The 25,810-nt window shown below is 43.5% G+C and overlaps 1 protein-coding gene across 1 annotated transcript in view; it reads right to left on the reverse strand.

The window, feature by feature from the left end:
• The window catches only part of AGPS (alkylglycerone phosphate synthase), a 386,322-nt gene that overhangs the window by 79,183 nt on the left and 281,329 nt on the right, over nt 1-25,810 (reverse strand). The window contains exons 15-16 of the mRNA XM_082260060.1: nt 5,907-5,976; nt 1,592-1,653 (exon numbers count right to left, since the gene is read on the reverse strand). Of these exons, the coding sequence (XP_082116186.1) occupies nt 1,592-1,653; nt 5,907-5,976 (132 nt within the window). The remainder of the gene's footprint in view (nt 1-1,591; nt 1,654-5,906; nt 5,977-25,810) is intronic.

A 25,810-nucleotide genomic window follows, 5' to 3' on the forward strand; every position in this document is an offset into this window, starting at 1 on the left:
CTTAAAATGTTAGTTTTTTTTTTTTCCTTTTTAAATAACAAAAATATTACACATACCTGCTCTGTGCACAGAGCAGCCCTGATCCACCTCTTCTCGGGTCCCCCATCGGCACTCCTGGCTTCCCCTCTTACTCTTTTTTCAAATAAGGTAACAGTCTATGACAGAATGCATACTCCCACAATCTGACAGCCCTGGGAGAGCAACATCAGTTGCATGGGTTAGAACAGTGGTCCTCAACCCTGGTCCTCAGGGGATAACTGAAATACATCCCAGGTGATGTCATTTGCTGCTCAATGATTGCAGTATTCTAGTCTGCATCTCCCCAAGGTAATACTCAAAATCTGGCCTGTTAGTGGGCCCTAAGGACCGGAGTTGAGGACCACTGGGTTAGAAGACCTGCCACTAATGGCTTGACACAGGGCAGGGATACCTGAAACTGTTGCTATTTGGAGGAAAAGCAGCGCCACTCACATGCTACCGTCAGATGTATCAGCTGGTTCAAACACTGCTTCTGGGTGCTAGGTCACTGATAAAAGCATATCAAGCCTTGCCATATAGCCACAAATGTTTCCTAGGACCACTCACCAATATATTGAATCACAAAACGGCTTCAGTTAAGCTCCTCTAACATGTTTCACCCATGTTAGCCTCTATGATCATGGCCCTACACACGTGAAACACGTTAGAGCAGTGGTTCTCAACTCCTGTCCCCGGGACCCACTAACAGGCCAGGTTTGCAAGATAACTGAAATACATCACAGGTGATATAATTTTCTGCTCAGTGACTGCAGTATTCTAGTCTGTATCTCCTCAAGGTAATACTTAAAATCTGGCCTGTTAGTAGGTCCTGAGGACAGGAGGTGAGAACCACTGTATTAGAAGGACTTCCCTGATATTGGTGTCCAGTCCTGGGAAACATTTGCTGCTATATGGTCAGACTTTACATGCTCTTATCAGAAACATTTGTTGCTATTTGGATGTCATTGTGCCGTAACCAACTTTTTATTTGTTTCTCCAATAGTGTTTTTTTCCTCCCAACTGGCTAGCTATGCAAAGTAGTTCAGCTTGGCCATGCATACTATAGTACTGGTGGGTGGAGCAAAGCATTGTGTACTTTCTGCACATTTCCTATTACTGTCCAACTGTTAAAAAATTAATGCCAGGCAGAAAGGGAAAACACTATTTTTTTGTAAAATGTAGCTAGTGTAAGTATTCAAAATTGGCTTGGTATCACCCTCTTGTTATCTTCTATAGAGCACTGCACTGATGGAGAAAGGTTGGGTAGCAGCAGCAGCCAATCAGGTTTGCAGCATGCACATGTGCTTACAAGGATCATGCTGACAAAAGGAGATGACAGAGTGAAAAGTGATGGGCTCCTCAGTGTGCTGCTGTGGGCAGGAAGGTGGCCTAGCTGCTACAGAGACGTTACTAACCTGCGGTCTACATCTCAGAACTTGACAAAAATAAAAAAACGTTTGACTGACAAAACAGTTCCCATACATCTATTTTAAATGTGTACTAATTTATTTGCCTGCGATTCAGCATAAAGGAAGTCTGGAGTTGAACTTTACCAATATACATAGAGCCTTACCTGTCCCATGGAACTGAAGTTTCAAAAGACTCTCCTATCAAAAAATAATCCATACCAAGATCCTGCAAAAACACAATAAACATAGTCTTATGGAAATGTCAGTGGTATGAAAGGTTTATTACAGTTCACTTGTAAGACAATACTAATATTTATAGCTACATACAGATTTAATCAAGAAAATAATTGGCCAAAAAGATCACATTATCTGCAAAAAAAACAAAAAACATTGAGCTGGAAGTAGACCTCAAATGGCATATGGAAGATATAGTCACTCATCTGATTTCTCAGTAATGTGCGGCAAAAAAGGAAGGTTGATCAACATTCAACTTGACAGAGAAATAAAGGTCTACATTATGTGCTTATTACTGTCAAATTGGAACTTTGACAACCTTTCTTGGCTATTTGTCAGAAATTGGTGTTTAGGGGCAGAACCAAACTTCTGTATTATGTAGGGCACTACAAAATTGGCTACATGATGCATATATCATTTCTAAGGGCTATTAGATGTAAGCACTGGTTCTAACACATATAGGGTACAATTAAAACCAGATCAAGCGTTCTCTAGAAATCATCATCAATGTACAATCATGTGCATCACAAAATACAGTATAACACAACTTTGAAAAATTTGCTTTTGCTTTCAAAATCAACCTTAAGCACTCACCACTTTAATGTGATTGCGCTCCTTAAATTAGACAGGCAATCCCCATCTTTATGATGTGAAGGTATATATGGTGCGCTAAATCTAAATAAATTATATAAACATACAAGTGATATTCAAATTAAGTGAATCTGGCGCATAAATCATAAAGTCCAACAGTCCAAAGTGAAAAGTCTTTTAATCTGTGATAATCTGATGCAAAATCAAGGTGCAGGAAAACCAAATAATATTGAATTGATAGTTGTGAGATCCCTCCACCTGGTGGATTTCCTCCTTACCCGGCGGACGAGAAGTAAGTGCAATAAATAATATCCAAGGAACACTCTTCATGTGACAACAACCAACAACTGTGCTCTTCACCACCAGTGCAAAAAAACCACATTGGCCTCTTACCAGAAATATATAATAAGTGGGCTCTGGAACCACCTTTGTAAAAGGTATTCTGCTCCCTTCCCCTTCAGACCGGGCGTAGCAGGTTTTCAAAGGTATATCATCACAGGAAGCACTTAAATGTCCTCCACGGTAGAGACATACAAATAAATGATGGCTGATGTGCATTACCCTTTATAAAGATTTTATTAAATAAGCGGAAGCCATCATTTATTTGCATGTCTCTACCGTCGAGGATATTTAAGTGCTTGCTGTGATGATATACCTTTGAAAGCCTCCTACGCCCGGTCTGAAGGGGAAGGGAGCAGAATACCTTTTACAAAGGTGGTTCCAGAGCCCACTTATTATATATTTCTGGTAAGAGGCCAATGTGGTTTTTTGCACCGGTTGTAAAGAGCACAATTGTTGGTTGTTGTCACATGAAGAGTGTTCCTTGGATATTATTGATTGCACTTACCTCTCGTCCGCCGGGTAAGGAGGAAATCCTGGACGGATCTCACAACTTTCCCATGATGCTCATGCACTTGGCAGTGTAGTTAAGCATCATGGGAAATGTAGTTCCAAAACATCTGGGGTGCCAAGGTTCGCCATCACTGGGATAGACTATCTGGTGATAGACATGATTGGACATTTGTAATACTGTGTTAAAGACTTTGGTAAATGAATGAATTGGGTGCACTGCAGATGTTGAAATATAAATCTGCAGTTGACCAGTGAAGTGTAGCAGCAGCACTATAAACGTGGGGTATTAATTGGGTAAATTATAGTATGATTTTATAGCACAGATATTTGTGATATATACAGGAAATTTTGGCCATTTGTGTAAAAAATAATCTCACGTTTACAAGTTACAAAAAACTAAACTAGCCTCTAATTTAAGCTATTTATAATTAATGGACTAAAAACACAGCTGATTCTTTCCTGGTCAGTCAGGGTATGCAAGAAGTACTTGGATGAATGTTTACGATGGTAAATCTGATCAATAAGATCCCAATAGCACTATATACAAAAGAATTTACATATAAAGAACGAGTATTATTATAAAGAGTGCTACTAAAATTGTTCAAAAGCTGCAGCTGTGCTATTGTTAGCAAGTTATCAAAGTGATTGTAAATGTTAGTTTATTTGTTTAAATAACAAACATGCCTATTACTTAAGGCCCGTACACACTTGACGGAAATTGGATGAAATATCCTCCGATTTTTCTCTCTCTTGCTCAGTGTTCATAACCGTTTTTAGTTGACAGTGCATAAATGTTCACAAAATTTGGTGTTTGTCCCTCCGTTTTTTTTCGTTGGAAATGTCGGCATCGGCATTTTACCTCGGACTGAATTTTCGGCCCACTTTACCGGCTCTGTGCAATGGTTTTGCACAGAGCAGCCCTGATCCTCTTCTTCTGGGATCCCCTGCCGGCGATCCAGGCCCCTCTTCGTTGGGTGCCCCCAGAGAAAGCAGTTTTCCATGGGGGCACTCGTGTCACAGCTTTTGATTGACAGCAGTAGGTGCCAATGGCTTCTGCTGCTATAAATTGGTCCAATGAGTTGAGCGACAGCTTGTGCACATCGCTGGATTGGGCTCAGGTAAGAAAAAGGGGCGGTCTGGGGGGGGGGGGGGCTACAGCACAGAAGGTTTTTCACCTTCATGCACAGGAGGCATGAATGTAAAAAACCTTAAGGCTTTACGACCACTTTTTCCCTTTTACCTTAAATCCTAACTTTAGTTAATTTTTTCTTTTAGTTTGGAATAAAAGGGGAAAAAAAAAAAAAACACATTCTGTCAGGTTTTTCTCGCCAAAAAGTCTATTGCAACAATGCTCAACCCTTAGTCCATTGAAGCTCCAGATTATTTTTACCATCTGCGACTCCATTGAGATAGATTTTCCCCTCACTTCCTATAACTGACATCCAAGTTGGCACTTGAACAAGAAGGTATCGATAGCAATAAAAACACCACCAGAATTTATTCCAGAAAGGCTATTCGATCTGAATGAAAGCTGCCCAAACCTCCTACCCTTTCTGGAGCTGGAGTAAGGATCCATTAAAAACTTAGCTTTACTCCTGTATAAGCTTATGTATATGGGTCAGAAGTGCCCCAAAACATCTGATAAAATCTTGGCTGCTTGGCTAGAGGCCCAACGCACTGATACTTTGCTAATGAGCTCTCACTGTATTCTATTAGTAATGTTTACCCATGTATGCCAACATGGTGGGCTGGAATCTGGGTTCCTATATTGTGCTTCTGATCTATTGTATTGCATGTGAGGTTTCTCCTTAACTCCTAACTTTGGTATGGCATAATCAATTTCCTTTCTCTACTGTGACCATTGTAAGCTCTACTAATATGCATTGTGTAATGACCTGTTATTAATGCATAGCTGCATGCATATACTTTTGTATACCAGCAAATTATGTGCCATGACCATTCACGGGCATTGGTTTCAGGTTGTCTACTAAAAAAAAACGATTCTGTTAAAAGAAACAAAAAAAAAAAACACAGACACACAACCAGAAGTTATAACCCTTCCCCACTCTACTAAAAAAGGTTTTCTTTGTCTGTGTCCCTATTAGAGAAAATTCTTACCGCTTCCTGTCCTGACAAGTCTTGGTTGAAGTTGGGCTCTAACCCAATTTACCTGTAAATCTACTGAATCCACAAGCACACATTGCTCTATGCAGGTAAGAAGGAGGGCAGTTGTACTATTTCCTGAAGAAGTAGTTAACATCGTTAAATAGCCATTATAAGAGTTTTGTAAAAAATTTATTTTCATTAACAAGTACAGAAAACTCCTGTACAGTAAACCATCAGTTGTATTTTATGCACAGTAGCTACTTGGTAGTGGGATTTGTCCAGGCCTTGAGCCATGTGCATTACATTTATAAATGGTTTTGGTAAATTACTTTCATGCATAGAGCACTGAGGCCTTTTTGAATGCATGGCATTCGAAACCACTTGAATGGAGGCTGCCCACTTTACTTTTGACTGGATAAGTAGCAAATAACACACTGCCTGTTCCATTGATCGCTTTCATATCTAAACCCAGCAACATCTGCACCCCCTGGACTAATAAGCCTTTATGTGAATTCTATGGGAAGGGGGAGAGAACTTGCACAGAAAATGACAGCATGTTCTCGAAGAGAAAAGCAAAGATGTGCAACACATTTTAAAAGGCCTCTCTTTTAAAGCGCTCAATATTCTCTGGGGTCAGAATATGTCAATATCCACATTGATGAGCAGACAAAGAAGAGGATAAGAAGGGTGACCTACCCGAAGGTAAGCAATGACAAATGTCAGCATGTAACCTCTCTGGCCATTATCTTCGCCTGCTGCTAGGCCGCTGCAATTGTAAAGATGGTCAATGATTAACTGGGTATTTATGCACAATCGTTACATGCTGCTCTATAGTATTTCAATGGAATAAAAACACACAAACACATTTACAAAGCTTAAAACAATGACGTCTGGCTGGAAAAAAATGTATGCTATTAATACAATGTAACAATTTAATTACAATTCCAAGTTCTGCGCTTTTAATCGCAATTGTGGATAATTTGTCTTGTTTCTGGCTTAGATAAATTATTCAAACCTGCCAAAGTTTTGCACAATTATACAGCAAGGAAGAGGAACATTTTGTCTGATTCATCTTTTTTACATTAAATTCTATGTTTCTTGGCAGTAGTGGCATGGCTTCAGGCTAAACCAAAATAAAGCATATTCTTTTAGAACTGGTGCTAAACACACATCACTCTTAAATATGAAATGCTGACTTGCACTGACATAGGTTATTCCTTCTATAAACAGACTTCTAAAGCTTCAAATAGAGCAAAGAGAAAGACAAGCAAAGTATGTGATAACCAACAGCAACAACATGCACTTCAGTTGTCCGATATATTTTGTAATGTATGTGTAACTGAATTTTTATCATAAAGCTCATTTTACTTGTTAGGGTTAATTTTTTTTTTTAGGGCCCATTTTTATTATTGCGTTGCGGTAACACGCAGGCATTGGTGCAATATGGTGCTATTTATACTGAATGGCAGCCCAACACACATTGCAAACTGAATCAAGTTGCAGCGCTCCTTTCCATGAGCACTTCCAAAAATGCTACATACCCCTTTTGTGGTGAGTTTTTGTGCATTTCTTTTATAGTAGCATTGCTGTCAAATCCGAACTGTACCTAAACTTGCTCCCATCCCATTCTAAACCTATTCTAACTACCCTGTAAAGGAAAGATGTCCGACTTACCCATTTTGAGGATGCTCCGGTCTGTTCACAAGAAGTGTTGGCTTCCTTATAGAGGAGGGGTAGTCGACAATGGTTGCCCCATAGTAAGCCAGACATCATTATCCAGGCTTTTTCAGCCATGGTTGACAATCTCTCTTTTTACTTTACTGATGCTGGCCGGTGGAAAGATCATGTGACCGGACGGGAGTGCCCTCAGAATAGGTAAGTATAGACATCTTTCCTTTACAGGGTAGTTTGATAAGGGTATAGAATTCGGGTGGGAGCAGTTTTAGGTATAGTTGGGATTTGACTGAAATTCTTAATGCAATGTGTGTTAATGCATGTGCATTAAACTTACTGCAAAGATCTAAATGGGCCCTAAAGGGGAACTACGCCTAAACTTATATTTAAAAGCAGGCATTGTGCAAAAATTGTGTTTATCTTTTCTAGACCCCTCCCCACATGTAAAAGCATGAAACACTAAATAAAGGAATTAAATATTAGAAGAAATTAGAAAAATGACTTTACACCCTAAATTCCAGCACCTAGGGTAACGTTACTAGTCTTCCTGGAAGATCCTGGAAAAGCAGAGAATCCCAAAAGGCACAGGCGAGGCTCACCAACATAGTAAAGAAATGTGACTCTGGATGGTCCACTTTCTCAGGATCTTGTTGGAAGGCCAGTGGAGTTACCTTCATCTAGGTGTAAGACCAGTATATCTTTCACTGTTCTTCTAATGTGTTTTTTTTAGTGTTTATTACAAATTTTTACATAAACGGTCCAAAGAATAAGCAGATGTTTCATTTTGATGCAAGGTCCACTTTAAAGCTGAGCTCCGGGATACAAAAAAACTTGCTCCATAAGTGCTACCATGTATGTACATTGGTAATCTTTTAAATAATTACATTCAAACACATCCATTTAGAAGTCACAGTATGTTAAAGTACATGTTGGCATTCATGGTTCCTTCAAGGAACTGTAGCTCCCCAGTGCCGGCAGCGCACATGCAGCCCCAGACCATGACACTCCCACCATCATGCTTGACTCTAGGCAAGACACACTTGTCTTTGTACTGCTCACCTGGTTGCCGCCACACACGCTTGACACCATCTGAACCAAAAACTTTTATCTTGGTCTCATTAAACCACAGGAAATGGTTCCAGTAATCCATGTCCTTAGTCTGCTTGTCTTCAGCAAACTGTTTGCAAGCTTTCTTGTGCATCATCTTTAGAAGAGACATCCTTCTGAAATGACAGCCATGCAGACCAATTTGATGCAGTGCGCGGCATATGGTCTGAGCAATGACAGGCTGACTTCCCACCCCTTCAACCTCTGCAGCAATGCTGGCAGCACTCATACGTCTATTTCCCAAAGACAACCTCTGGATACGACGCTGAGCATGTGCACTCAACCTCTTTGGTCGACCATGGCGAGGCCTGTTCTGAGTGGAACCTGTCCTGGTAAACCGCTGTATGGTCTTGGCCACTGTGCTGCAGCTCAGTTTCAGGGTCTTGCCAATCTTCTTATAGCCTAGGCCATCTTTATGTAGAGCAACAATTCTTTTTTTTTTTTTTTAGATCCCCAGAGAGTATCTTTGCCACGAGGTGTCATGTTGAATTTACAGTGACCAGCATGAGAGTGTGAGAGCGATAACACCAAATTTAACACACCTGCTCCCCATTCACACCTGAGACCTTGTAACACTAACGAGTCATATAACACCGGGGAAGGAAAATGGCTAATTTGGCCCAATTTGGACATTTTCACTTAGGGGTGTACTTACTTTTGTTGCCAGCAGATTAGACGTTAATAGCTGTGTGTTGAGTTATTTTGAGGGGACAGCTAATTTACACTGTTATACAAGCTGTACACTCCCAAATTTACATCGTAGCAAAGTGACATTTCTTTAGTGTTGTCACATGAAAAGATATAATAAAATATTTACAAAAATGTAAAGGGGTGTACTCACTTTTGTGAGATACTGTATGACAAATATTATTGTGTTCATTTATTTACATTTACACATTTGTATACATATAAATTCACTTTTAATGTAGATTCTGGTTAAACACCATTTGGATCTAAACTGGCCATTTATCTTCACAGAATGAGTTTTCAGCAAAGCAATGGCCCCTTCTGGGCAAAATGCTCACTGTTTATGGGGATTCCATTCCTCAATGTCCTGTGTGAGTCTATTCCTCTTCAGCATATTATACCTAAGCACTTTTGATTCAGGAAATTAAAACAATGATTTAATGATCCAGTAGGTGCTCTTCTTTAAATGTGTTCTCAGTGAATCTGTTATGATGATGCCAACGGTAGGTATAGACATAACATATGTCCTATTAACTCCTGGCAAAAACTGAATTTTTGTAAAATCTTACCTGTAAAATTCCTTTCTCTGAGTCCTCCGACAGTCGCCGCCATCTTCATATTCGTCACAATGGGGTATTAGACTTTGCTCCGAAGGAGTAGCTAGGCAACAGAATATGTTAACATTAACGCTTTTAACATATCCCACCCCCAGGGGGTGGTCCCCTCAGTCAATACCCTCCTACTACCTGCATCCATATCTCAGTTTCAGTGGAATAGCAGTAGAGTATACAACAAAACCCCAAAAGAGGGGCGGGGGCGGCGACTGTCGGAGGACTCAGAGAAAGGAATTTTACAGGAAAGATTTTACAAAAATTCAGTTTTCTCTTACGTCCTCCGACAGTCGCCGCCATCTTCATATTCGTCACAATGGGGACCTCCCAAAGCAGTGCAAACATGAGGGGTGGGAAACGCAGCCGCGCCGTAAGGCAACGCAGTCTCCACATCAAAGAAAGGAACCTTACCAAAGGAAGGAAACCAGCTGGGCAACATGAAAAAAACTTGCTCAACAGGAGCAACAACCCAGGAAAAGCAAATAACCCAGGGATAAAACACGTATCCCAAAACAGCCAGGAGTCCAAAACAAGGGACCCTAAGGAACTGCCGCACTAAGAACCTTGCGGCCAAAGGAAGCATCAGCCGATGCCTGAACATCCACTTTATAGAATTTTGTGAAAGTGTGCACGGTCGACCAGGTCGCCGCCTTACACACCTGGGCCACAGAAGCCCCATGACGACAGGCCCAAGACGTACTCAAGAGATCTAGTAGAGTGCGCCTTCACAGGCATAGGGGGAACTTTTCCATGCAAAGCATATGCCTGTTCAATGGTCTGTCTGATCCATTTGGCGATGGTAGAAGCCGACGCCGCCATGCCCTTCCGAGGACCTTCCGGAAGAACAAACAAAGAGTCCGTCTTGCGAAAAAGTCGATTTAAGGTAAACCCTGATCGCCCGAACAACATCCAAGGAGTGCAACCTCACCTCCTTCGGATGCTTAGGCTTCGCGCAAAGCGAAGGCAAAACAATATCCTCATTGAGATGAAATTCCGAAACTCGCTTCGGAAGAAAAGAAGGGTTAGGTCGCAAGACCACCTTATCCAAATGAATAACCAGATACGGAGACTTGCAGGACAAAGCCGCCAGCTCCGACACTCTACGAGCCGAAGTGATCGCCACCAAAAAGGTGACCTTTTTGGACAACATAGACAACGAGATCTCCCTGATCTGTTCAAAAGGAGCACGTTGTAACACGGAGAGAACGAGATTCAAATCCCAAGGAGGCAGAGGTTCCCTCCTAGGAGGGACCAGATGTCGCACCCCCTGAACAAAAGTGCCAACCAAGGGGTTAGAAGCCACAGGACGTTGAAAAAGAACGGCCAGCGCAGACACCAGACCCTTGACCGTAGCCAGCGCCAAACGCTGGTCGACACCCGTTGAAAGGAAGGACAACACTCGATAAACCGAGTACGTGCGAGGTGAAAACCCCCTGGACTCACACCAGGCAAAATAGGCCTTCCAAGTACGGTAATAGACCTTCCCAGAGGAAGGCTTCCTCGCGTGGATCAAAGTGTGAATGACCTCAGGGGAGAGACCCCTATCCTTCAGGACCTCGGTCTCAACAGCCAGGCCGTCAAAGCCAGCGACTGTAAAGCAGGATGGAATATCGGCCCTTGAGACAGGAGATCGTCTCGAAGAGGCAGACGCCACGGGGCGTCGACCGCCAGATTCACGAAGTCCGCGTACCAGGACCGGCGAGGCCAGTCCGGTGCCACAAGAATCACCGCGCTGCGTTCCGAGTGCAACCTGCGAAGGAACCTGGACAGCAATTGAATCGGTGGGAACGCATACATCAGTCGGTACTGATGCCACGGGGCCACCAACGCGTCAGACGCGTCTGCCCGAGGGTCGCGCGTCCTTGCCACGAACTTTGTCACCTTGTTGTTCAGACGAGACGCGAACAGGTCCACATCTGGAAGACCCCACTTTGCGCACAACATCTGGAAGACAGCCGGATGGAGAGACCATTCCCCCTGATCCAGGGTCTGGCGACTCCGATAGTCCGCCTGCCAGTTCTCCACCCCCGGAATGTGAACTGCCGTTATCGCCGGGACGTGAGTCTAGGCCCAAGATAGAATGTCGGCTACTTCCCGAGCCGCTCGGGCACTCCTGGTGCCCCCTTGGTGGTTGATGTAGGCCACCGCCGTGGCATTGTCCGTCTGCACCCGAACCGGACAGTCCTGCAGCCGGTCCGTCCAACGACGAAGGCAGAGATTTATCGCCCGCAATTCCAGAATGTTGATCGGAAGGGAGGACTCCCTGGGCGGACAGAACGCCCAGAACACCACCCCAGCCCGACAGGCTGGCATCCGTGGTGATCACTGTCCACGAGAGAGGACGAAAGGACTTGCCCCCTGACACCATCGGGGACTGGAGCCACCACAGAAGATCCCTTCTGGTGCGATGGCTCAACGAGATCTGAAGATCCAGAGATTGCGGTCGCCCGTCCCACCTGGACAGGATCTCCGCTTGGAGACCCCGCGTGTGGAACTGGGCAAAGGGGATCACCTCGAAGGCCGAGACCATCAACCCCAGACATCTCATGCACGTCCGCAGTGACGAGTGTGGAACGTCCCTGAGGGACCTGACTTCCCCCTGAAGAGTCCTGAGTTTGTCGTCCGGCAGGAAGACCTTCGCCTGGACCGAGTCCAGGATCATTCCCAGGTAGGGAAGACGAACCGACGGACCCAGCGTCGATTTTGGAAAATTTATCGTCCAACCAAACTCCTGTAGAGTTTGCATCGTGACGGACAGGTCCTTCTCCAGACCCTGGCTGGTCGCAGACCGAACCAGAATATTGTCCAGATATCCCAGGACAGAGATGCCCTGGGCTCTCAACAAAGCCAGAACCGGTGCAAGCACCTTGGTGAAAACCCGCGGAGCCAAGGCGAGACCAAAAGGCAACGCCACGAATTGGTAATGATCCTCCGCAATGGCGAATCGCAGGTACCTCTGGTGACCCTCGAAAATCGGGATGTGAAGGTACGCATCCTTCAAATCGATGGAGGCCATGAATTCCCCCGGAACCAGGGCAGCCACCACCGACCGCAGGGATTCCATGCGGAACTTGCGAACCCGCACAAAGCGGTTCAGAGCCTTCAAGTCCAGAATTGGACGAACCTTGCCCTCCTTCCTGGGCACGGTGAACAGATTTGAATAAAACCCCCGAAATCTGTCCCGATGAGGCACCGGAACCACCACTCCCTGAGCCCTCAGGTCCCGCACCGCTAGGTGCAAATCCCGGAAACGCTCTGGAGACAGTTGAAGATTTGAGGGAAAGAATCTGCTCTCTGGCCGAGAGAGAAACTCGATCTTGTAGCCAGATCGAACGATCTCCTGAACCCACCGGTCCCGAACGCGGGCCAGCCAGGGTTGAAGAAAACCGAGCAAGCGTCCCCCCACCCCAGAACTGGGTGAGGGCGTCCCTTCAGGCCGCATTGTTATGGGCAGCGGGTCCGGACTGACCGGACTTCTGCTTACCAGACCACGGCTTCTTTTGGGAGCCGTGACCCTTGAACGGTTTGCCCTTGTAGTGCGACCGAAAGGCATGAAAGGACCCCTGAGAAGGCCGAAAATTAGCATGCTTCTTACCAGGAGCCCCCTTAGCCTTGGGGAAATGGGGCAAGAGTGTGCTCTTACCGCCCGTGATCTCCTTTATCAACGTATCCAAGGATTCTCCAAAAAGGCGAGATCCATCATAAGGCAGATTGGCTAGGGTCTTGCGCGAAGATTGGTCCACAGACCAACACTTCAACCAAACCAGGCGGCGAGACAACACCGCCACGCTGTGTACACGTGCAGCCAACGGCACTAAATCCAAGTCCGCATCACACAAATACATGACACCTTGATGGATTTGATCCACCATATCCAATGTCGCCGGTGAGGCCGAATCAGCCACCAGAACGCGCCTAAGCACCTGCGTTCAACTCGCGACAGCCTGGGCTGCCATAAGAGAGGCAAACAGAGCCTTAAGCATCGAACCCGTAACAGAATAAGTATGACGGGCAAGAGACTCCAGTCTCCTATCCGTGGCATCTCGGAACACCGGAGTATCTTCTGCAGGAATCGCAGTGGATTTATTCAAAACTGCGATCGCGTGATCCACCGGGGGTGGCACACACCACCGTTCATCAGTGGTAGGCGTGAAAGGATAACGCAGCCTGAACCTACTTGGCACAGCAAAAGGTTTGCGTAAATTGCGCCATTGTTCCTTAACAGCGCGCTGAAAATCATCAGTGCAGGGAAAGACCTGCGATGTCTTGCGTCTTTTCTGTGTCCCATAAGCCCCCAGGGCAGCAGGAGGACACGGTTCATCCTGCAAACGCAGAGTTTGTTTAATAGAAGCAACCAATTCATCCATGATTGCAAGCTCTTCAGGCGAGCCAGGGGGAGAATTATCAACCCCTTCAACCTCAGCCTCCACCTCGGACCCCACGAGATCCAGGGAGGATAGGGACCCCGATAAGGAGATCCCAGCCATAGCAGCCCCATCACCATCTGAATCAGAGGACATTGAAACTCTGGGTCTTTTAGTGGATTGAGCAGCCACAAGCATCTGCACCTGAGCAGCAAGGTTAGCCACCACCTCAGCCAAATCCCCCCCCTGGGGGGGGAACAGCAGTCCCCTGGCTACCCACCAAGGTGGCAGGAAATTTGCCTTCCTGAGAATCCATTGCCCCAAAAAAATATGCTGGAGAATAAAGGGTTAACTGCCCCTTTAACAAGCGCGGCGAGCGCAGCCCACCGCACACACACACACTAGCACTGAATACAGGCAATGGATATAGGAAGAAGAGAGGATTAAACCTGAAGAGACCACTGCTGCCTCGATCGGTGCACCCAGGAAAGAGGAAGTGATGAATCAGGGCGATCTATTAAAGCCTATGGAAGGCTACAAGAAAATGGCCGCCCGCAGTGCAAACATGCGGCCGGGACGAGCGCAGCCAAAATGGCACCGTTTGGCGCCGAAACCGCCGCTCCCCCACTACTGTGAGGACCGCAGTATACACTACAGCATGTAAAAAACATGGCGGACCGCCGCAGCGATCGATGTATTGTGCCCAAACATGACAAAACATGCCCCACAGCACACAGCCTGTCACACATCCCACAGTCTGACACAGATAGTGCAGCACAGCCCCCCCCTTGCAGCCCACAGCATGCAGCCAGAGCGATAGGGAGCTAAAGAGTGTGAACAGAGGCAGGTTACACAGTCCCAGACTGACACCCCCCCAACAGACAGGTCCCCACACAGATACACTTACCTAAATGGCGTGGGGAACCCGCACAGGCGAACAAGCCACTGCACATGTGGCAGGGAGAGTCGCATTCAGGACGCAGAAAAATCAGCGTCCAGTGAGGTAGCCACCTCACCAAGCATCCCTGCACCGAACAGGGATGGGTCGTTCACTGTGCCAGGAGCGTTACCTGGCTGAACGCTCGATGGCAGGCTGGGAAGCCACTGACCCACAACCTGCGACCAGGGGGATCAGCCCGAGACCCAGCCCGACGAATCCTGTTCATCAGAAGAACTAACTAATGCTGACAAAAAGAACAGCTAAGTAAAGAGAGAGAAAAAACTCAAACAAAAAATCAAAAAAGAAGATAAAGGCTGAGGCAAAATGCCCCAGCATAGAGAGATCCAGCTACTCCTGACAAGCTAGACATTGAAACTGAGATATGGATGCAGGAAGTAGGAGGGTATTGACTGAGGGGACCACCCCCTGGGGGTGGGATATGTTAAAAGCTTTAATGTTAACATATTCTGTTGCCTAGCTACTCCTTCCGAGCAAAGTCTAATACCCCATTGTGACGAATATGAAGATGGCGGCGACTGTCGGAGGACGTAAGAGAAACATTATTTTGGGTATCTCGTTTAGCAGATCAGCTAATCTGCATGAGAGCAGTCAGCTCAGCTTCACAAAGACAAAATGGTTAACTATATTTAGAGATCTAAACAGCTTTGTCTTTAGAAACCCTAAAATGTTCCTATTTTGGAGCTTCTTTAAAAAAAACGTGTTTGTCTATGTCAGAATGAATCAACCGTTGAGAAGTTGGGATCTACTTGAGCAATATGTAAGAAATCAAAGATCACAAGGGGGTAGTTTTTTTTTTTTTTTAAGGGTGATAAAACTAGTAAAGCCCCATTAAAAATTAAGGAAGGCTTGAGGAGTTCAAGTAAAAATGCAGAGTGCAGAGGTCAGTAGTATTTTATGCAGAGTGCAAAGGTCTGAAGTAAACACAGAGTTCAGAAGTATTATATATATTACCAAGAGAAGAGGCCAGAAGTAGTGCAAATTTGAAAGATCAGCTGTATGTAATGCAGAGTGCAGGGTCAGAAGTAACACAGAGTTCAGAGGTCAGTATTATGTAAGGCAGAGTTGAAAGATCAGGCATAAATAATGCAAAGTGCAGAGGTCAATAGAAATACAGAGATCAGGTGTTGCACCCAGTGGTCAGGAGTAAAACAGAGTTCAGAGGTCTGAAGTAATACAGACTTCCATTGGCTCTGCATTCACATTGACACTCGACACTCTGTTTAGAGGTCTAAGAGATGGCATTGTGGGGTAAGTCACTATCTACCCGTCAGCTGTCCACAATAAACAGGTAGGCCGCAACTGGCAGATTACCAACGCCAATCTATGTGATATAATACTCACAATGAAACAACTAGAAATGAGGCACTGGATTCAAACTATCAGAAGATCATTTAGCTCATGACAAGACACAGGCTCTTGTAAGGCCACTCTTGACAAAAAAAGGTCCTTCAAGCAAGGAGCGTAGAAGATTCACGCGTATAAGGTCTAAGGAGAGTGCCAAACAGTGAGTTTCCAAAAACTGCTAGTGTTTATATTGGTTCACAAATGACAACACAGAAGAGGCAAAACATTTTGGGGATCAAAACCCTCTCCCTTTCATGGGGCTTAAATGCAGAAGGAATCAAAGCTGGCACAAATCACCAAAAATGTACTAGTTGCTTGACAGGTCATAGCCAAAATCAATGAATACACAAAAATGATTTATTAATCTCACTATTGGTGTTGCTTATACATACAAATGTGGGTTATGGGTAAATGCCAGGGCATCTTTTTATAAACATGCAGAAAGGTGAGAACTTTCTATGTGCCAGATATTTACTACAGGACAATTTTATGAAACTAGAAAACTATTACTAAACTACAAAAACATGTTTGCTTATATTTAATGTAAACAAAATAGCTAATCTGGATATTTTTGGCAAACAGTTGTCTAAGAGCCCATTCAGACAGGGGCGACACGACTTGCTGGGGCGACTTGCACAGACTTCATATAATTGAAGTCAATGCAAGTCGCCTCCAGGTCGCCCCATAGTAGTACAGGACCCTTTTTCTAAGTCGGAGTGACTTGTGTCGCTCCTATTAGAATGGGTCCTGTACTACTCTATGGCGAGCGACCGACCGCGACTTGTCAGGCGACCAAGTCGCCTGACAAGTCGCGCTAGTGTCAATGGACCCTAAAACCCATCTTTGTCTCAGCCATATTATTCTACAGCTAAACATACACAAACATTAAAACTGGTAGACCGTAAGACAATAAAATGCCAAACTTAACATTTTCAAAACCTCAAATGTGTGATTGCCTGTTATTTCCCTCTTTATACGAAGCTAATTTACCAATTAGGCCCCTTCTACACATACGGACTGTTTGTCTGTTTTTGTATCCATTGGTAGGTGAATGAAAAACAGATAATGCATTCCTATGGAAAACCGGATGACCATCAATTTTTTTCAGTTTTCATCTGCTTCCGTCAACGTTTTTTTTTTTTTGAACGGATGAAAAGCCCTATTTTTTATCCATCAAAAAAACGGATCAGACAAAAAATGGATGTGAAAACGGATGCTGACTATAAGAAATAGATGACAAAAAAACATGACTGAACTGATGAAATTAACCGTGCGTATGTGTGGAAGGGGCCTTAAGAAAAAGCTCACATCTTAAAACTCAAATAAACCCTCAGTTTAAGGGCCAGTTCACACCATGCCCACACAGTAATCGCACAGAAACATGCAGTGCATTCCTGTGAGATTCAAATGTAGTTCTGGGCAGTACATTTATAGCCATGGGCTAAACTTGCATCGTAGAAAAAGTAGTGCATGTCCTACTTTTAGAAACACGCTGCAACCGAACTGCATAGAACTTATGTACCGTGATGCGTTTTTTTGATCTGGTGATTTGTGATCTGGTGCAGGCAAAAACTGTTTGCAACCTGCATTTGGGACATGAAAAGTCTTTTGGAAAGCATGGGTAACTCACATGAAAACTGCAGGTACACTGCGCTGCGGGGAAACCTCAGCAGATCAGTGTGGAAGGGGCCAAAGGGTTTGTATTATTGCACATAATGTCCTGAGATGAATACAGTTCTTCCACAAAGCACTGTCCTCTCTGGCAGGAAAGTGGACTTTATTCTATGCCACAGAGTTATACAGGTCTTGTACCTCCCCCACTCTTAGACTGGACAGTGGAAAGAGAATCACCAGACCGATCAGCTCATCTCTCTCCTATCAAGAAGTGACCTTGTTAGCACATGGCCACTGCAGAATACATGCCTGGCTCTTTTGGATAACTCTCCCACTCACTGTCTGAGATCTGCGGTTCATGGACTGCAAGAGTATAGGTGCCTGAATTTGACCTAGTTTTAACCAGGTCAAATTCAAGCACTCACATTGCTTGCATTTAAAAATACATTTAATGATATATTCATTAACCTAGCATTGCATTTGCATACTTGTTTTATAACTACCTGGAGTTTAGCTTTAAAGTGTCTCTAGCCAAAACTTTTTTCTATGTTTTAGACACAGCAAGTAAGGGTTAGAACTGCAGTCACATTTTATTGCTTGGAACTCCACTGGATAGACATACTTTTGGGTTAGGGATACAAAAGGAGATTTTTAGTGGTTCACCTGTAGTCTCAAAAATGCTGGACCTCTCTCTTCTATATACACTAAATTGTGTTTGACAAGCATGAGACAGCAATGGGTCAATGCTGGGTCAATCAGCTGTGTCACATTGGGGATATTTGGTTTTGTGTAAGCCAGGACATACACTATATTGTCAAAAGTATTGAGACGCCTGCCTTTACACGCACATGAACTTTAATGGCATTCCCAGTCTTAATTGAGTTGGCCCAACCTTTGCAGCTATAACAGCTTCAACTCTTCTCAGAAGGCTATCCACAAGGTTTAGGAGTGTGTTTATGGGAATGATTGACATTCTTCCAGAAGCACATTTGTGAGGTCAGGCACTGACGAGAAGGCCTGTCTCGCAGTCTCCGCTCGAATTCATCAGAAAAGGTGTTCAATTGGGTTTAGGTCAGGCCATTTAAGTTCCTCTGCCCTCTTTGTGCACTGGTTCAAATCATTTGGTGGAGGGGGAGTTATGGTGTAGGGTTGTTTTTTCAGGGGTTGGGCTTGGCCCCTTAGTTCCAGTGAAGGGAACTCTTAAGGCATCAGCATACCAAAACATTTTGGACAATTTCATGCTCCCAACTTTGTGGGAACAGTTTGGAGATGGCCCATTCTGGTTCCAACATGACTGCGCACCAGTTCACAAATCAAGTCCTGACCTCAATCCTAAAGAACACCTTTGGGATGAATTTGAATGTAGATTGCAAGCCAGGCCTTCTCGTCCAACAACAGTGCCTGACCTCACAAAGGCGCTTCTGGAAGAATGGTCAAATATTCCCATAGACACACTCCTAAACCTTTTGGACAGCCTTCCCAGAGGAGTTGAAGCTGGTATAGCTGCCAAAGGTGGGCAAACTCAATATTGAACCCTACGGACTAGGACGGGTATGCTAATAAAGTTCATGTGTGTGTAAAGGCAGGCATCCCAATACTTTTGACAATATAGTTTATGTCCTGGCTTACACAAAACTAAACACCCCCAATGTGACACAGCCGATTGACCCAGCATTCACCTATTGCTGTCTCATGCTTCCCAATTCCCCGACGTCAGGGTATTTTCTTTGGATCCTGGCACTGAACGAAGAAGCAGAGAGAAGGAAAGAAGAATATGTGCTGCTGGGGATAGAAAGAGAGATCACATTAAGCTTGTTGCTTTGTTCTGAAAATGTAAATTCAAAAAGCAACAATACTAAAGCAAAATAATACGAAGGACAACAAAGGTAACAGACACTACTGTTTTTATTGAATTTTGGAAACATGGTTTTAAAGAAAGCCAGTTAAAGCGTATTATTATAAATACTTATTATAGTTACAATTGCGCAATCATTTTAATTTTTCTTTTTGTTTAGCCAGCGGGCTGAATGGAAAAAAAACAAACAGGATCCTCCATCCTCAGAAATTAGGTGGATTCAAGAATCAAGGGATGAGACAGCACTATCTGGATGGGATGGTAAATATTATATCCTTGTAAAATGTAAAGGAGCCAATAGAAAGTCTTGATAAAGCACATGCATGTGAAACGCTAAATCACGGCAATATTCCCCTTTTGTGTCCCAGGCTGGTTCCATTAGCATCCTATTCCTGTCTGACGTTTCCACCTTCGGGTTGCGGTGACGTCATCGGGAAGGTCGCCTTAGTTCCCCGTACATCTGCGGCTCCATGTCAGCGGTCATCTGCTGCCCACCACGGCGGACTCTTTCCATCCTGCTTTGTCGAATATTGGACATTAACCCTCTTACATCTGAACCCACTGGCCTGGTACTGTACTAATTTTTAAGATGCCAAGGATTTTAACTTGTTCACAATAAAGCAGCATTAGGACTTTCCATTGGCTACTTACATTTTACAAGGATATAGTGTTTACCATCCCATCCAGATAGCGCTGTCTCATCCCTTGTTTGCCAGTTTAGTACCTCAGTATACTAACCTTGACGGCTGCACCTGGTTGGCCCTGGGACAACGGGCAGTGTGAATTGTTATAGGGTATAGCGCTTGGGACACTTTGCTGTGGATTCAAGAATCCCATACTGGGACATTGTAACCTGACAGCAGGACCCGCCACAGTCAAAATACACCGATCAGTGGCTGCAGTCACTGATGGAGAAAGTATTTTAGGCATGTGCCTTTGACAAAAGCCAATGAATGATAGACTTTTGTTAAGGGAGCGGGGCCACACGCTAAATGAAAATTAGCCTTCTGAACTGAACAAATTTCGATCAGCATATGGCCAGCTTTACTTTGGTTTTACATGTGTTCCCTTCTTTATCGGTCATCACTGAGTAAAAAAAAAAAACCATAGGAACGGTCTTTTCTTACCGGTTTTTAAAAAGGTACAGGTTCCAAGGCCACCATCCCTATGCTGATTTCATTACCTGGTCACCTGAGACAAGTATACGGGAAGGAAATCTAGACTTTACTGGCTGAATGCATATTTCAGGTAAGTGATTTACTAGAAATGCCGCCAGGATGACAGCCATGGAGTCAGCACCTTATAAGCTAAGTGAGAATTGGCTGCTCTCATGGTAGTGGATCATGTGTGCGAGATTAGTTGGCAACTATACAATTTCAGTTGATCAGGATTCAAATGGACTACTCTTCAAAGTAAATGGAGCTAAATAATATATGAAATATATTAATAATAAATAATATATGTAATTAATTAATAATAAATGTATATTTGTCACACTTAAATTATTCAGATGATCAAAAAAATTAATATTACACAGAGATAACCCAAGTAAATACAAAATGCAGTTTTTAAATGATGATTTCATTTAAGGAAAAAAAGCGGTCCAAACCTGTCAGACCCTATGTGAACAAGGGGCCTTTGCTAAATCATGAATAAAACTGGGATTAACCACATTTTTTTTTACAAAGCAGAGTTAAATCTCACTAGTCACATCCAGGCTTGATTACTGCCCGACGTGTTAAAAGAAAACCACCTAAATAGAAGCTGTCTGACAAAGCGAAGCACGCTAAAAGATCTCAAAAAGTAACAATTAATGCCGTGATCTAAAGAAATTCAAGAAGAAGGTGAAAATTCAAGGTGAAAAACAAGTAATTGACATGTATGAATCTGGAAAAGGGTTACACAGCCATTTCTAAGGCTTTGGAGCTCCAGCGAACTATGGTGAGGGTGATTAAGGACAAAGGGAGAAAACTTGGAACAGTGATGATCCTTCCCAGGAGTGGCTGGCCTACCAAAATTAGTTTACTAGTCTAGTGGGTGGGGACGGATCGGAGAGTCAGGGTGGTTGCCCCCTGGGAAGGTATAGCCAGGAGGTGGCACATGGTTGTGCGACACCAGATCCGTACATCGAATAAGACCTGGAAATTTGTCCAAACCGCCGAGGGGAAAACCTCTTTGGGAAGGGTGATGGGTTGGGGAGGGAGGTTTCCTTTTTTTTTCCCCCCTCTACAAGTCTTCTCTCAAGGAAAATAAGCTTCTACTTTGGCTGCCCATGGCTCTGGTAAATTTAGTGTCCTACAATGTTAGAGGCCTAAATACACCTAGCAAAAGACATAAGGTAATAAAAGAATTGCATCATTACGAGGCTGGAGTAGTCTACCTACAAGAAACACATAGTACACATGCCTCAGGGATTAATTTGTCCTCTCTGCTTTTTCCTATGTGGTTTTATAGTGACTCAGTCTCGAGCCATTTCTGGGGAGTGGCGACTGGATTTGACAGGAGCACTGTAATTACGTTAGAGCGTAATTTTGTTGAGGAAAAAAACATTCCCTTTTGGGTGATCTATTTACAATGCAAGGATTTTAAAGCGGAGTTCAACCCAAAAGTGGAACTTCCGCTCTTTTGTCCCCCCCCCCTCCAGTGCCAGGTGTGGCACCTTTCAGGGGGGAATGGGTACCTGTTTTTCACAGGTACCCTTCCCCACCTCCAGGATACGGCGCCGCCCCTCGGAAGCTTGGCCCCCTCCTCCGCCGCCGAGCCAGTAGGAATGCGCAGCGTGCTTCGTTCATGCGCAGTAGGGACCCGCCCATGAAGCCGCAATCCATAACTGGCAATGGCAGCACCCGACAGCCGATGGAAACATCAGCTGCGCTGCCGACATCGCTGGACTCCTGGACAGGTAAGTGTCCTAATATTAAAAGTCAGCAACTGCAGTATGTGTAGCTGTTGACTTTTAATTTTTGGAGGGGAAGGCTGAACTCCGCTTTAAAAAACTGTTGTAAATTCCTACCTTTTGTTATTCTGAAGAAATCCATGTTTGTTCCTCTCTTCTCCTGTGCTGATTGGGTCTAATGGGAGTGGTTTCATAATTATTAACCACCTTTGGCAGTTGCAGGGCTCTAATGAGAAAAGATGCTGGGCCTGCATCCCTTTAGACGTGTTCCTATTGACAGTATCCTACCAAAAATTACATTTTTGTTGCAGGGGATTCCAGAAATTTGACTTGTATCTAAGGCATACTTCTGGTAAAATTGGTGAGCCAATCGCACAAGTAGGAAATTATGTTTCTGGGGTGTGTTCAGTACACATTCTGTGTACAGAACAGCCCAAGGTAGCCATTTTGCATTGCATTTGTAGAAAATTACAAGAGCCGCAGATTGAAAAGGAAAGGTAATTTTTAATAACATTCAATTACAAAATGATTTGTGTCGCAATTGTATATGCTATATTGTTTTTTCTTTATTTGCAATTATTTTTCCTCAGGAAAATTAAGTTTCCCTTTAAGAGCTTTTTAACCCCCTTAGCGTTAACCCCGAGCGTGACTCGGGGTGGTTTTTCCATGCTAGGATCAGTATCCCCGAGTCACGTTCGGGGTAGATGTGCAGAGCCTGCAGCGGGGTTCCTTACCTTCTCCTGGCGATCCAGCGATGATCTCCCATTGCTGTGATCGCCGCCGAGATCCCCGCCGCGCCGTCCGTCGCTCTGATGACTTCCTGGTTCCGTTCCCTGCAGCAGCAATGGTGCATGGGAGCGGAACTGGGAGGGAAATTCAAATGTTGCATCAACACAAACACATAAAAAGGAGGTGATACAATTATAATTATATAGATTATAATTACAAATAATTATAATTATTTGTAATTATAATAATAATTATAAATTATACTTATATAAGTATTATAATTATATAAGTATATATTATACTTATTATAAATATATAAGTATAATTATACTTATAATTATTATATTTTCCATGCAAAAAATTGTACTGCTTTTGGTACATAATTCCTGACATAATCATACTGCCAGGGAGGTTAAACAATATTTACCGGCACATTTTTCATTTTGCGGTAAATACTGCATAATCTGTTTTTTTTTTTGTGAATTTGACTTTATTTACCACATGCGATAATTTAATATTTTTTCCCCCCACAAAAGTGGAGTTACCCTTTAAAGGAGTAGCTAGCAGATCCAGAGGGGAGGTTTCAGTTTATTAAGGGAAGATCATTCGACATGGAGTTTACCTTTGCAAATATTTACTCCCCTAATAGAGATTCAAATAAGTTCTTGAGGAAAACCCTGAAAAGATTGAGGACATTTAAAGAGGGGAGGCTTATTGTAGGGGGAAAACAGTATCAGCGCAAAAGTGATAAATATAAATACAATAGTGCAATAAAATAATTGCAGTGCAACAAAATCTTACAGTGTCCGGCTGCTAGCACAAAACAGTGTTATTCACTCCACAAAAAAACTAAAATCATATACAGTGCTGCGCCAGAAAAAGTATATATAACATAAGATTAAAGATAAATAATGTATACAAGTGTTTTAGGTGTCCCAAAAAAATACTGTATACAGGTGCTTCCAGTGTCCACAAGGAGTGATATCTTAATAACCGTGACTCAAAAAAACAATCTTCTGTTATCCCCACAAAAGCAATCCCTGATGTGCTCCACTTCACCACCACCAGAAATCAAAAACCTCTCACCTTACACACTGACCCAAGAATCTACCCAGATCAGATACAGCTTTACCCCACCGGGGTCACAGAATGGTGTAGAGGATCTTCAATAGGACACCCATAGAGATTCCAAAAATAAGTTCCAATCTCATCAGAAACAGACGACAGGCATAAGAGGGGAAAAGCAAAGCCGATCTAATGCTCACTGTATGGGTGAATCAACAGGGAGTTTATTAAAATAAGGTACTCACAAACACACACTTGGATAAGTGCATATATAATAACAGCTTCACACAGCTGAGAGGATGCAGCGTCCAGCGTACATTGCTTCAGATTGGGCACTGACTTCCCCAGATCTGCTTTGCTTTTCCCCTCTTATGCCTGTCATCTGTTTCTGATGAGATTGGAACTTATTTTGGGAATCTCTATGGGTGTTCTATTGAAGATCCTCTACACCATCTTGTGACCCCGGTGGGGTAAAGCTGTATCTGACCTGGGTTGATTCTTGGGTCAGTGTGTAAGGTGAGAGGCTTTTGATTTCTGGTGGTGGTGAAGTGGAGCACATCACCGATTGCTTTTGTGGGGATCACAGAAGATTGTTTTTTATGAGTCACCGTTATTAAGATATCACTACTACTACACTGGAAGCACCTGTGTACAATTTTTTTTGGGACACTAAAAACACTTGTATACATTATTTATCTTTAATCTCATGTTCTATATATTTTTCTGGCGCAGCACTGTATATAGTTTTATTATTATTGTAGCGGGAAACTTAAATATGGAGTCGGACCCGCGTTTGGATTCATCGACGGGACTTCCTGTCTCCCATTACAAAGTCAGAACGAAACTAGGAGATTATTGTGGAGTATCAGGTGCCTGGAGGGTTGGACACCCAGAATTTAGAGATTACACCTGCTATTCCTCAGTACATGGGTCTTACTCAATGATTGATTATTTTTTAATAGAGCATCAACTTCCAGTCTCCCTTAAGGATGCAATAATTAAGCCCATTACACTCTTTGATCATGCCCCGGAGATAGTTCAGTTAGACTTATTTTTAGCAGCACCTAGAGGAAGAGCCTGGAAACTAAATGAGTCGCTCATTCAGGATCCTAAGATAGTCGAGAGAGTAGAGAAGGAGTTGGAGAGCTGCTACGCTATCAATGATACAACAGAGACCCCACAAACTACCCTGTGGCATAAGGCTTAAATAACGGGGATGTTAAAGATGAAGTAAACTCTGCCCATAAAAAGCTTCTTCCTAATAAAGGCACAGTACAGTACAAAGTACAGTAAGGCTTTAGAAAAGATTCTGCGTTAAAGGTGCAGTGCCTTGCGAAAGTATTCGGCCAGCTTGAACTATCCAACCTTTTGCCACATTTCAGGCTTCAAACAAAGATATAAATCTAATTTTTTGTGAAGAAACAACAACAAGTGGGACACAATCATGAAGTGGAACGAAATTTATTGGGTATTTCAAACTTTGTTAAATAAAAAAAAACTGAAAAATTGGGCGTGCAAAATTATTCAGCCCCTTTACTTTCAGTGCAGCAAACTCTCTCCAGAAGTTCAGTGAGGATCTCTGAATGATCCAATGTTGACCTAAATGACTAATGATGATAAATAGAATCCACCTGTGTGTAATCAAGTCTCCGTATAAATGCCCCTGCACTGTGATAGTCTCAGAGGTCCGTTT

This window comes from Pelophylax lessonae, assembly GCF_965119305.1.
Source record: "Pelophylax lessonae genome assembly, chromosome: 6".
NCBI lineage: Eukaryota > Metazoa > Chordata > Amphibia > Anura > Ranidae > Pelophylax > Pelophylax lessonae.